The sequence below is a fragment of the Bufo gargarizans genome, chromosome 1 (genome assembly GCF_014858855.1).
Source record: "Bufo gargarizans isolate SCDJY-AF-19 chromosome 1, ASM1485885v1, whole genome shotgun sequence".
NCBI lineage: Eukaryota > Metazoa > Chordata > Amphibia > Anura > Bufonidae > Bufo > Bufo gargarizans.
Genome location: NC_058080.1, coordinates 227,876,228 through 227,889,164, shown reverse-complemented (window position 1 = coordinate 227,889,164; position 12,937 = coordinate 227,876,228). Strand labels below are relative to the sequence as shown.

Below are 12,937 nucleotides of genomic sequence, written 5' to 3'. Positions count from 1 at the left end.
ACAAGGATAGTACTGTTCTATGAAGGGCCAGCTGTTCCGTTCCGCAAAATACGGAATGCACGCGGATGTCATGCGTATTTTTTGCGGATCCATTTTTTGTGGACCGCAAAATACATACGTTTGTGTGCATGAGCCCTTAAGGCTCTTTCTATTTCGGTTTGTATTATATGTTTTAGTGAATGCAGAAACCAGCATTAAAATGTGCACATTCTGTATAAATATACACAATATAATGAGTTAATAAAAGCCAGACACAATCTTATAACTTGGGTCTGCCCTCTAAACGAAGACCATCCGTGGATAACAAGGCAGTGATAGGATTTTGCTGTAAAATATAAATGGCTGTAGTACTGGGAGATCGCCTGGTTATCTTTATGTAGAAATGGAATAGAGACAGGAAAGTCACCCATATCTTTTTCATGCTTGGGGTGATGTTCTCTACACTTGACACATGCCATGGCTTCAACATACTGTAGGTCCTCAGTATTATAGCAGAGTTCATTCATTTGGTAACAACTCAAGACAATATAAACTCTTACAGAAAATGTTTTTTTTTTATGAAATACTGAAATCCTTATTTTAGTGGTTTGGGAACTGTGGCCTTCAAAAACATTAAAATATACATGTTTTCGTGGCATTCTCTGGGCCCACTCATCCATGTGGAAGGCACTTTCAACAGATTCGGATATAAATCTATCCTTGCAGATTAGGTACACCCGTACATGGTCATACATGCTGATTGTCTTACCTGGGTGGATAGGATCTTTCAACAAGACAATGTGACATGTAACACAGCTAGAAATGCATGAACAAGACTTCCAAGTACTCCTCTGACCCCCTAAATTAGTAGATTTGAACCCAATTAAGCATCTTTGGGGCCACCACGATCATTGAGCTCGCTCTATGGATCTTCCCCCAAGTATACTCCAGAAGTTGTGGGATACACTGCAGTCAGCATGGCTCCACATACCTGTGACAACCTACCAGGACCTTAGTGAGTCACTCCCATCCTGTCTAGCTGCTGTCAGTGCTGCACATGGTGGTTACTCTGGATATTAGCTGGTGGTCATAAATGTGACTCAACTGTGTAAATCGATCTTTGTGGTTATTAGCTTTCTGATTCTCACCAATTAGTTGTCCATACACATAATAGAAAAGCTGTCTGAAATGGCCGATTTTGGAAGGACCACCCAACTATCTTATGTGTGGGATGTGTGCCAACTCTCCCTGAAGATGATGTCAGAGAAAAGTATCGGCATGTTGACTTTCAGAACCCAATGTTTTGTTCTCAAACTATATAAACCACTACCAGACTCTTCTATCTCCACTGTGAACAGATGCATGCTCGGCCAAAGAGCATGCATGTATACGGAGGAGTTGAGAATAGTTGTTGCTTTGGCCAACAGGTATTTTAGATGCATGGATGGCTTTAATTTACTTCTAAAGCTACAATGCTGCATAATATGAAGAAATGTCAGTTATGATGAGTATCGGGAGAAATAGATGCCAACTAAATGACCAGTCAGCCTGGCTGTATACATCCTTCATGACCATCATAATCTCTGTCTCATCCCATTCTCACCACAGACAGGATTACTCTTCTTGAGCAGATGTAATAAACCTTTGCTTTACATGAGTCAGGAACAGGGAGCAGTGATGCACAGAGGCTTAAATCACAGACCTGAATCATTCATTAGCAGTCGTCTACCCTGTGTACAGCCTGACACAGCCAGGCACAGCAGCGTGTGAACCTGAACTTTACCTGGACAAGCTGTGTAGGACACTTTATAAGGTGTCGTCCTCGTAATATAGCCCTTTTACATATAGCAGTAGCATGTATCATCTATGCTGTGTCCTGTCATCATACTGGTTGTTACATAAATTACTGTGCCAATAACTACAGATCTTCTCACTTTTATATAACTTAAGGTTTACTGACCCTTGGAGTACAACCACATGGCGTGGTTATGATGTGGCTGTGCTGTGGTCGAGTACCGTGCAGCCGTATGGGCCCCAGACGGCTCTTGTTACACTAATGAGACTGAACTGTTTAGTCAGTCCTCATCGTTAATGTCCATGCGGTACCTTCAATACTGTGCGGCCATTAACAATGCAGACCAACTAAACAGTACGGCCTTTATTAGTTAGAAACGGCCAGCTGCAGCCCGTACGGCTGCCCGGTACTCGACTGCGGTGCGGGCACACCGTGTGGTTGGACACTTTCGCCCTCACAGGACAGGGTCAAAATAGTAAAATGTAACTTCTAATAAGAACATTCAAATGATATATATTACCTATAGAGCTAGACAATCCTTGAAAGGTCCTCAAAAAACCAAGGCCCCCGTATGAAGCTTTTTGTCACAACAACAGGAGTCAAAGCACAGACGTCAATACCAACAGTGGTCTTACCCAATCCTTGGTTGTCAGTCAAAAGACCCCTACTATTGTAGACCATTCCAGGCAGTACCAAAAAAACAAGGAATAATTGTTTCCCTTCGCTGCTCTAAGCTAAACCTAACCCAACCCAAAATGTGGGAACCCCAGGGATACCACCCTGACGAGGACTGTAGCCATCCCTAACTTAAGAGACTACGTGAATGTAAACTGTACACATTAGGCTACTTTCACACCAACGTTTGGTGTGGATCCGTCATGGATCTGCACAGACGGATCCGTTCAGATAATACAAACGTCTGCATCCGTTCAGAACGGATCAGTTTGTATTATCTTTAACATAGCCAAGACCGATCCGTTTTGAACACCACTAAAAGTCAATAGAGGACGGATCAGTTTTCTATTGTGCCAGATTGTGTCACAGAAAACGGATCTGTCCCCATTGACTTACATTTTGTGTCAGAGCGGTACCGTTTGGCTCAGTTTCGTCAGACGGACACCAAAACGCTGCAAGCAAAGCGGAATAGAGACGGAAAGGAGGCAAATTGATGTATTCTGAGAGGATTATTTTCCTCTTAGAATGCATTAGGGCCAAACTGATCCATTTTGGACCGCTTGTGAGAGCCCTGAACGGATCTCACAAACGGAAAGCCAAAACGCCAGTGTGAAAGTAGCCTTATACTCAAAGATCATTTCTACCATCGCATCCCCCACTGCATGTCTCAGGCACCTGAATGGATAATTACCCTAGTTATGCAGTGATAGTTTAGTGCAGAACTAGTCATGTGCATGCCCTCTCACCAACTAATGAAAGGGTGTATACACATGGGTGCACCACCAATGAGGCCAGGTGAGGCAATCACCTCAGGCAGCACCAGGTAGGGGCTAGAGGGGGGACAGCCAAAGGGCCATGGGCTAAAGGGGTTAGGTTAAGAAATTGGCATGGGGGGGGAAAGCTGTTTCAGTTTTCGCCTCAGGCAGCAGAAAGGTTAGGTGCACCCCATACAGATACACGGTGGCCATCAATCACGGCTAGAGGGGAGAAGTAGGAAAAATGCTCTCCTACTAAATACAATGGACTCGTAAGTATGAATCTCTTTGAATCTTTATTGGTCTCCACTGGCAAATGGAAGAATATTTACTTGAACACAAAAGCGAATAAACTTTTTTTTTAAAGGGAACCTGTCATCAACTTTATGCTGACCTTACTGGGGGCAGCATAAAATAGTGACAGAAATGCTCATTTCAGGTGTGTCATTCATGAGCTAAAAGTAAGTGGTTGCCGAGAACCAGCATCATAATCATTGCAGCACGGGCCTTGAAAAGAGTCAAATCTACCTGAGAAGAGTCCTGGTTATTATAATCTCCTGCCCATCTGCTGATGATTGGCAGTTCTCTCCTAGACAGAGAGGGAGAAAACTAGCTATAAGCTATAAGCCCATATTTATGAATAACCATGACTCTTCTCAGGTGGCCGTGACTCTTTTCCCAGTCTGCAATGATTGTGATGTTGGTTCTTGGCAACCACTTACTTTTAACTCACCTGTCTCTACTTTATGCTGCTGTTAGTACAGGTAGCACAAAGTTGATGACCGGTTCCCTTTAAATCAGACAAATCTAGTAGTTTCTCTTTGCTCAGTATTCTGCTTCTTGTTTTCTGAAATTCCACATTATTTTGCAGTTCTGTGCTGCCAAGAACTGTTTTATTTTGAGAGTTTCTGGATTACTGGATACCACCGATTTTCACAGTTTTTCTGCCACATATGAAACATTTTGCTGTAACAGTATAGTAATAAAGTAGAACATTTCAACCCATAGGGGCACATTTACTGGAGACTGGTGTCTCATAGGTCAGTATTGGTAAAAAGTAAAATGCTGTAAATTTGTTAAGGCTTCTTTCACATCTGCGCTTTAGTTTCCGGTTTTGAGATCCGGCCGAGGATCTTAAGACTGGACCGAAGTGGTTCAGTTTAATTTAACTTATCAGGATGCATCCATTCCGTTAGGATGTAGTTGTGTTAAATCAAAATGGAACAAACTGGATCTGTCACTAAAAACAATGTAAGTCAATGGGTGATGGATAATTTTTTTTTGGGGGGGGGGGGGGGGGGAGAGATCTGAAAAAAACCGGATCCGGCACCACTGAATTACATTGCTTTTAGTGACGGATCCAGTTTGTTCCATTTCGATGACCGGACATAAAACCGCAGCTTGAAGCGGTTTTGTATCCGGTCACAAAACGGAAGGCTACCGAAGCGGAATGCATCATGAACGGAGCATACCCCATTCACAATACATCTTTGCCGCATCTCAAAAACGTAATGCCAAAATGCAGATGTGAAAGTAGCCTAATAGGCGCACACCTCCTAAGTAGTCACATCATCTGCAGAAACAGAAATCTATTCCAGCTAGGTACATTTCCATTATAATTTACACCAGTTTTCTGGCATAAATGATCGTAAATGTACCGGGAAGTGGTGGCTCCAACCACGTTTTAAAAAAGTGTCGAGAACAGTGAGAAATATAATAAACTATCTTTGTACATCATAATACTGGCGTACAAGTTTTTTGTATGTCCATAGTCTGTTTCTAAAACTTACCAGCCGAGAGGAGGAGTCATCTGGCCAACACCACCAGGAGACATTGGGTAGAAGGTAGGTAGGTCAGGTGCTTGATGATGCCTGTGCATGCCTGTTGAAGAAGAAGAAGGTCATAGCATTTATGCATGTGTATATCTGGCTAGGCAGTCACAGGATAGTCACACCAGCACTTCTTTTTCTTGCTGTAAATGTAACGTACAACAAATAACGTTAGGTTCCAGTGCAAAGAAGTGGTAAGTGCTGCTATTTTACCCCAGAGGACATTAATTCCTTCTCAGCCCTCAATGGATTAGTCACTGTCCTCCAGTTCTGTTCTATTTTTTGATGGATGAGGAAAAATATACATGAACAGCATGCATAATGCAATAACCATGAAATTTACATTTCTAAGGTGCTTAGGCAATTTCTGATTTTGATTTTAACCCCTAAGTTACATGCTGAGATACCCTGGCCCTGCACCAACAGGAGATATGCTTTAACCTAAAATCTGAAAGAAAATACAATGTGTTATTGTGCTCTTGGATATTCTCTGATATTGTTGCCTTAATGGAAACTTTTAAGTTAAAAAATAAAAAATAATAAAAAAGGCAGCTGCCCAAAATAGGCTTAAATAAAGCATAGATTAGGTACATTACATTAGGGCTTGTCCATTAACTTACATTCCCTAAAGGTTACAGTGCATTTTTTTCCTCTCCGTTTCAACCACAGAGGATCAGTGACTAATTATGAATCATTTTGAGGCTTCTAATGCTCACTCTTGATATGATTCACTTGGTTCCCGATTGTCACTCCAGCTTCTACTAAGCTCTTCATCAAGCTGACGCCTTTGGGCGGCAAGGTCAAGCTGTTTTGCATTGGTAGTACTTTTTGTAGAACAAAAATGATAGGAAGAAAAATCCCATAAGGAACTGCACATCTTCTTTCACTATGCTGGAAATGAAAACCCTACAACAAGTAGACCAAACACCTTGCCACAGACATCTAATCCCCTTCCCAAATGGATGCCAGCTTTCCTACACCATAGTTCTCAAGCTCCAAGCACGCATGAGAAGGGCAATGGAATTATCAGCATGCTTAACCCCTATTATTACTCACATATTTCATGACTGCTCTCGCTTTGAATATACTTTTCCATCATTGTTTTATAATGTAAGTGATTTTGGTTTACATTTTTGTGAATTAGATCCAAATCTGCAGCAAATTTGCCTAAACCCATGTTGGTAAATGTTCTACATTGCATCTATGTGTATGTTGTCTCATGAAAACCATGTAAGCAATATGACACTAAGATCTGGATTTCTAAGTATAAAAGGATTCTAAGTATAGTAATAAGATTATCAAACATGGTAAATACTTTATCAATCTTCTAGTAATACAGTAAGTGAACAGTAAAGCCGGGGTCTGCTCCCTGATTTCCTATAAGTACAAATAGTTATTAGGTTGTTTGACTTTTTTGTATTCTTTTGCAGTATGTAAAACTGTAAGCTATTACTTTCCAATGTCTAAGGTCACAGACTCCAATGTGCAATCGACTGCTATCTTACCTTCACTTGGCCTGTCTTTTCCAATTGATATTTGAATGGATATTTGAAAATTAAAAAACCACATGTACTACAAATTCATTCTGTCCTTTGTCCCTGTTCATATTGAAATTTAAAGGGTAAAAGTATACTTCTACATGTGATATCTTAGAGTCTGATTTGTCCTTTCATCCACTGCTAGTGTATGTGAGATAAATGTGGGGAAAAGTAAGGGACTATTCTGAAGACATTTCTGGTCAAAGATGTCTATGTTAGGAGATTGAAGATAAGGGTTTGCTGAGTTCATTTTGTTCTTATTCATTTCTAGATTTAGTGTTGGTTTAAAGGGGTATTCTGATAATGTGAAGTTATCTTCTATTTACAGAATAGGGGATACCTATTATATCGGTGGGAGTCCAACCACAATATGAATGGTTCCGTATATGGTCCGGAAAAAAATCGGAACGGACACGGAATGAAAATACGTTTGTGTGCAAGAGGCCTTCTCCTGTGGATGGAGGGTAACTTCAAGTTATTTAAAGCTTCACACAGGAAACCCGATTCTAACCTAAAAAAAAATGAGGAGCATGTTTTCTCCATAAGATGTTTCATAACAGTAATATTAGGCAATTACAGTGGATCAGTGGTAAGGAATCTAAAATTATTTTAAGAGCAATAGGAAAATGGTTAATATTGTAACCAATGTTACGTGTTGTACAATAGTTAGTGATAGGTGAACCATACTATATGGGTAAATTTTAGAGCAGTGCAACAGTATTAGTCAATGGGCACCACTGAGCGTTGTATAAGAGTGTGTGTCTGGATGAGGATTGAGGAGAGACTAATTGCAGCTTTCAGATATATAATGTCACATATTCTAATGTCCTGGTTTTTCCTATTCCTTCCACATTAAGAAATATGCAGCCATATCCACAGACAGCTGTTTCAGGACGCTTGCCCCTCATCGGTACAGAGTATGATTCTGGCTGGCTAAGTGAGATGCCTTGGATACAGCTTAGGTCGGGTACTGGCTCTTCCTAAAGAGAACCTTGTATGGAGACTTACTGGAAGCACCATAACAGCTGTCTACAGATGGATATTTAGCTTGGCTATTCTCTATTGTCATGCCCAAAGGCCTGTTAAAAAGTCAGATTTCGGCTCATAAGAAGCCACATTCACAAGCTGACACTAGCAAGAAGGTTCTCTTTCCTCGGGAGATACCTTTTTGCATTTAGCCAATGAATAAAGAAGAAATGTTTCATCAATTCCGATCAATAATCCATACCTTGCTTTGAGCCGACATCTGACGGAATATGTGAAGGGTGGACTCCAGGTGCGAAGTGCTCATCACTGTAGGTAATGAGAGGGGTGAGGGGATGCACTGCATGCGATGGCTGCACCACTGGGACCTTGTTTGACTGGAACAACAGTAAAAAAAAGATAAAGAAAGTAAATATACTTTCCAAATAACACAAAAAGTTAGGGATTTTACTGTAATTTAATACCGAGTTAACGTCTACATAACAGTTCTCTACAAAAAGAAGCTGAAATGGCTACAAACTCTTGGATTCATGTTATCAGAGGAGCATTCGGCCATTTGGCTAGCGGTGTGGTCAGACATTTATTGTACATATTTAAACATGAGACAATAGTCCAATATCTTGCACTTGGTAGTCCAACCTGACGTAGTCTATTACGTTTACTACTGCAATAAAGCAGAAACCACAGAAATTTCCACCTTCCTATATTCACTATCAATACCAATTCCTATATTCATTTCTTTTACATGTCCACGATGGCGTCCATGACAAGATGGTCAGTGGTTCATCCGTGAAGGATCCACTTTTGATCGTGTGTCTGTCATTCATATTCCACAGTGGAAAATTAATTCCCAGAACATCTCCTACCAATGATCTGTGAAAATCACTGACAGAACTCAGATGTCATCCGTGTTGTGTCAGTGTTTTTCACGGACCCATAGACTCCAATGGGCATGTTTGGTCTGCATCATGGACTAAAGTAGTGCATGTCTACATAGTTCCTGGAAAACCACTTATCTGTGAATAAACACATTAAAACCAATGGGTACGTGTGCTGTCCGTGGAGAACATGGACAGCACACATCCGCCATTCACTGACGTGAAAAAGGCCTAAATCCTGCAGCAGTCTGAATACAACATAAAGGGGTTGTCCAAACGTTGCTGATCTTTTTCCAGAAACAGCGCCACTTTTGTCATGGGCTGAGTCTGGTATTGCAGCTCATCCCCTGTCTACTGGAAACAAAAACAAATCCCAGATAATCCCATACCCCATTGACATGGGAAAAGACTTGGGTCAGGCAGACCGGAAGCTCTCTAAGCACTAATGCTACTTTCTTCGAGCACATGGCAGAGGTCCCAGTGGTCCTACCCCCAACAATCGCATGTTGTTGGCATATTTTAGTGATCTCTGTGTACTGAGACAACTCTTAAGAAAGAATCATTTGCTAGTGAAGAGAACAAACATGAATCAGAATAACTATATTTCTATATGCAGACATGTAAAAAGCAAAAGCCTAAAAACAGTCTTTCATTTTGTTTTCATCCCCAGCGCCTTGTTCTCACAGACCACAAGAAGTTGCATTACTGTATCTTATTAATGTCGGGCCTATCCCTCCAGTCATAAAGCTGGAAAAAAAAATCCAGCACCATGAATTCTCACTAAATTATGCCATCCTAGCTCTCCTTTTAATTTTACGGTTTTCAACACAGATTTGCTTTCCTGTGGGAAGAAGATAAGAACCTAAGGATTTTAATTTAAGCTCTGGCCTTGTCTTATATTTTTTGCCGGTTGCATAGTGAACACAGTGCCGGTAGGTGTGTCAAGGATTAGATCTCTTTTTTTTTTGTCACTAAATAACAAAAGATTTATAATATCTTACAATTTTTTATGAGCTGAGTTCCAGGGGGAGGGGGGGGGGGGGGATATCTGGCTTGACCCTACCCTGTCCTTTTCATACTCTATATACTATATAGAGAAGGTTTAAAGTCCAATATATAAAATCATATTGTTTGTTAGCTGTAGGAATGCTTTTCATTCTCATATAGCACAGCAAACAGAGGTTTTCCTGGGTCTTGTCAAACTGGATACCGATGCCTGGTTTACATGGTATCATTTGGACCTCATCGGACACACTCAGCCTCTGAACCTTCCTCCGACTCCTAAGCTCTGCCTCCTTTAAATATTTCAAATATATGCCAGCAGCTATTTCGTAGAGCCCCTAGATATGGGCACAACTAAATACTGTTTAAAACTCAATTCTTTCAGAATTTCTCATACCATGTCCTTCTCAATATAGTGTGATTTATTCCGCTAAAAATATGATAGATTGCTGGGACAATGATAGGTGGAAGCGCAGGGTGCAATTTATGGATTTTAAAAAAAAAACTTTAAAGGGGTTGTGTCACTTTAGCAAAGGACATTTATCATGTAGAGAAAGGTAATACAAGGCACTTACTAATGTATTGAGATTGTCCATATTGCTTCCTTTGCTGGCTGGATTCATTTTTCCATCACATTATACATTGCTCGTTTCCATGGTTACGACCATCCTGCAATCCATCAGCAGTGCCCGTGCTTGCACACTATAGGAAAAATCACTAGCCTATGTGGGCTCCTGCAGTCCTAGCCAGCAGAGAGGCCGGTGCTTCGTCCTATACTGTGCAAGCGCGGCCACCGCAGTAGGATTGCAGGGTGGTCGTAACCATGGAAACAAGCAATGTATAATGTGATAGAAAAAATGAATCCAGCCAGCAAAGGAGGTAATATGAACAATAACAATACATTAGTAAGTGCCTTGTAAACTACATGATAAATGCCACTTGCTGAAGTGAGACAGCCCCTTTAACTTTATCTACATGATAAATGCCAGTTGCTAAAGTCAGAAATCCCCTTTAACATCCTGATGGGTGCTTCCCTTTAGTTCAGTTAAATGAATGATTATCTATATCTGATACCTATCATGTGGACCTTTGGTGGCCAGAATTCTGAAATAACTGGCTTGGGGACCACCGGAACGTGCCCTACCAATGCTGAGACATCTCAAAACATAAAATTCTAAATCTGATCACCGATCCACCAAATATCAAACGTAAAGATTTATTTTAATATAACTTTTTGGTAAAAGATGGCACTTCATACATACAATAGCACCTCTTATATAGAGTTTGGATCCTGGGCTTATAATATTTTTTATCAAGGGGAATATCTGGTCTCATACAATGCAGGGTCCGGCCAATGTGCTAGAAAAACATAAAACTAAGGCTACTTTCACACCTATGTTCGGTGCGGATCTGTCTTGTATCTGCACAGACGGATCCGCACCGATAATGCAAACGCTTGTATCCGTTCAGAACGGATCCGTTTGCATTATTCTTTCAAAAACATACTGCACCATATTGTGTCAGTGAAAACGGATCGGGTCCCCATTGACTTACATTGCAAGTCAGGACAGATCCTTTTGGCTTTGCATCGTCAGGCGGACACCAAAACGCTGGTGTCCGCCTCCAGAGCGGAATGGAGGCGGAACGGAGCCAAACTGATGCATTCTGAACGGATCTTTATCCATTCAGAATGCATTGGGGTTGAACTGATCCATTTTGGGCTGCTTGTGAGAGCCCTGAAACGGATCTCACAAGCGGACCCAGAAACGCCAGTGTAAAAGTAGCCTAAGACAGAATAGCATAGTAAAATCTAAAAATTTGGTCTACTATTTAGCAAAGCATGACTAGCACATTGTCTACATCATTCATGTCAACTCTTCTAAGAAGAACCACATTTAAGATGTGGAACATGCAAGTCATTGTGCAGGATGGACAATAGTGGTGCTGATGATCAATGCTGGAAGCTTCTTGAGAAGCTTTAGGTGACATGATCCAGAAGGACCTGCCCTTTGACCTACTGTCAGCTACACAAGTTTCTGATGTATAAACACAAGTAATTACTGGAACTAGTTCATTGTCCTTTGGCAAAATAGCAGCAAGCTCCCATCTTCACACTCTGATGTGCAGCACAAAGCTAAGTAGAAGCAGTTCATGATTTGCTAACACATCTGTTTTCCCTAAGTGTCTCTTCCGTTTTCAAGGCAATACTCAAGATATGCAATCCCTTGTGCATATCGCACATAGCAGAGGCCTTACAACATGATTTGCAAAGTCTCTTTGGTTAAAAGAAGACAAAGGAAATAAGCATCTTCAAAACAAAATGTTTGTTCTTCATCCACATACTCCATAATTAATCCGATTTTTCCTCAGTGGACTTCTTCTTACAGTTAATACTTCTGACAGAGGGAGTCAGTTTGTAAACAGTTATTGGATGGGAATATGTAACTCTAAGAAATCCCGAGGTGGAAATGAGACACACACACAAAAAGAAAATATAAAAAATAAATTAAAGAAATGAGAATTAATAGAAAAATATTTAATATAACTTTAAATGGCACCTTCCATCTAGACTTTCTCTGGTTCGTTAATAATGGACTTAATGGGAACGCATGAGATGCTACTACTACTTTACCTACGTAAAACTCAAACTAGGTGCTGACATCATCTTCCTAGTTCCTTTCTCAAAATGGCTGCTTTGCACATGCAAAGGTGATGGGTACATTGGGGTTGTGCATCCTAAGGATAGGTCATCAGTATGTGATTGTGGGGATCCGCCTCCTGACACCACCAACGATCAGCTGTTCGAAGAGGAGGTGGAGCTTGTGCAAGCACTACTTCCTCTTCAAGATTACAGTACACGTCATATCGGAAGTCTCAGCGGCGCAGCTTGTTCCATTCACTTGAATGGGATGAGCACTTGTAATTACATTGCATTGCTTCAAGCGAGAGAACGAGCAGTATAATTTTGAAGAGGATGCAGTGCTGATCGGCGGGGATCCCAGGAGTCTGACCACCACCAATCAGATATTAATGACCTATCCTGAGGATAGATCATCAATATGTACTGGCTGCACGACCCCTTTAAAGACAAAGAACCAATTAAAGTAGATGTATGAACTGTCTGAGGCACGGAAGCAGGGGGCCATATTTTTTATAGCTGTGACCTCACAGGATGTAGAAGCTTCCATTTCATCAAAGGAATGAAAGGCTCTATATTTAGCATGTCCTACTACTGAAGAAAGAGGTCAAACCTACTCTTCACATGAAGGACAGACAAAAGCACCCAATTCAGCAGTTACATGTTATGGGAAAAGAAGCCGTGGTTACTGACCACAGCTACAAATACAGGACATTGTTCTTCGTCCATGGGAGAGCCCTGGACTCCTCACCTTTGACACACATGTAAAATACTCACTTTTAGCTGGGAGAAAAGAACATTCTTTCTCCTCTGTAACTCTCCAGTTCCTTAATTGCTTTCATACTTAAACTGCCAGTTGATTTA

At 41.0% G+C, this 12,937-nt stretch overlaps 1 protein-coding gene across 2 annotated transcripts in view; it reads right to left on the bottom strand.

Annotated features, from left to right (window-relative positions):
- LEF1 (lymphoid enhancer binding factor 1) overlaps positions 1–12,937 on the bottom strand; it is a 116,815-nt gene that overhangs the window by 45,638 nt on the left and 58,240 nt on the right. For both annotated transcript variants that reach the window (XM_044269839.1, XM_044269921.1), the window contains exons 4-5: positions 7,800–7,932; positions 4,995–5,085 (exon numbers count right to left, since the gene is read on the bottom strand). In XM_044269839.1, the coding sequence (XP_044125774.1) occupies positions 4,995–5,085; positions 7,800–7,932 (224 nt within the window). The remainder of the gene's footprint in view (positions 1–4,994; positions 5,086–7,799; positions 7,933–12,937) is intronic.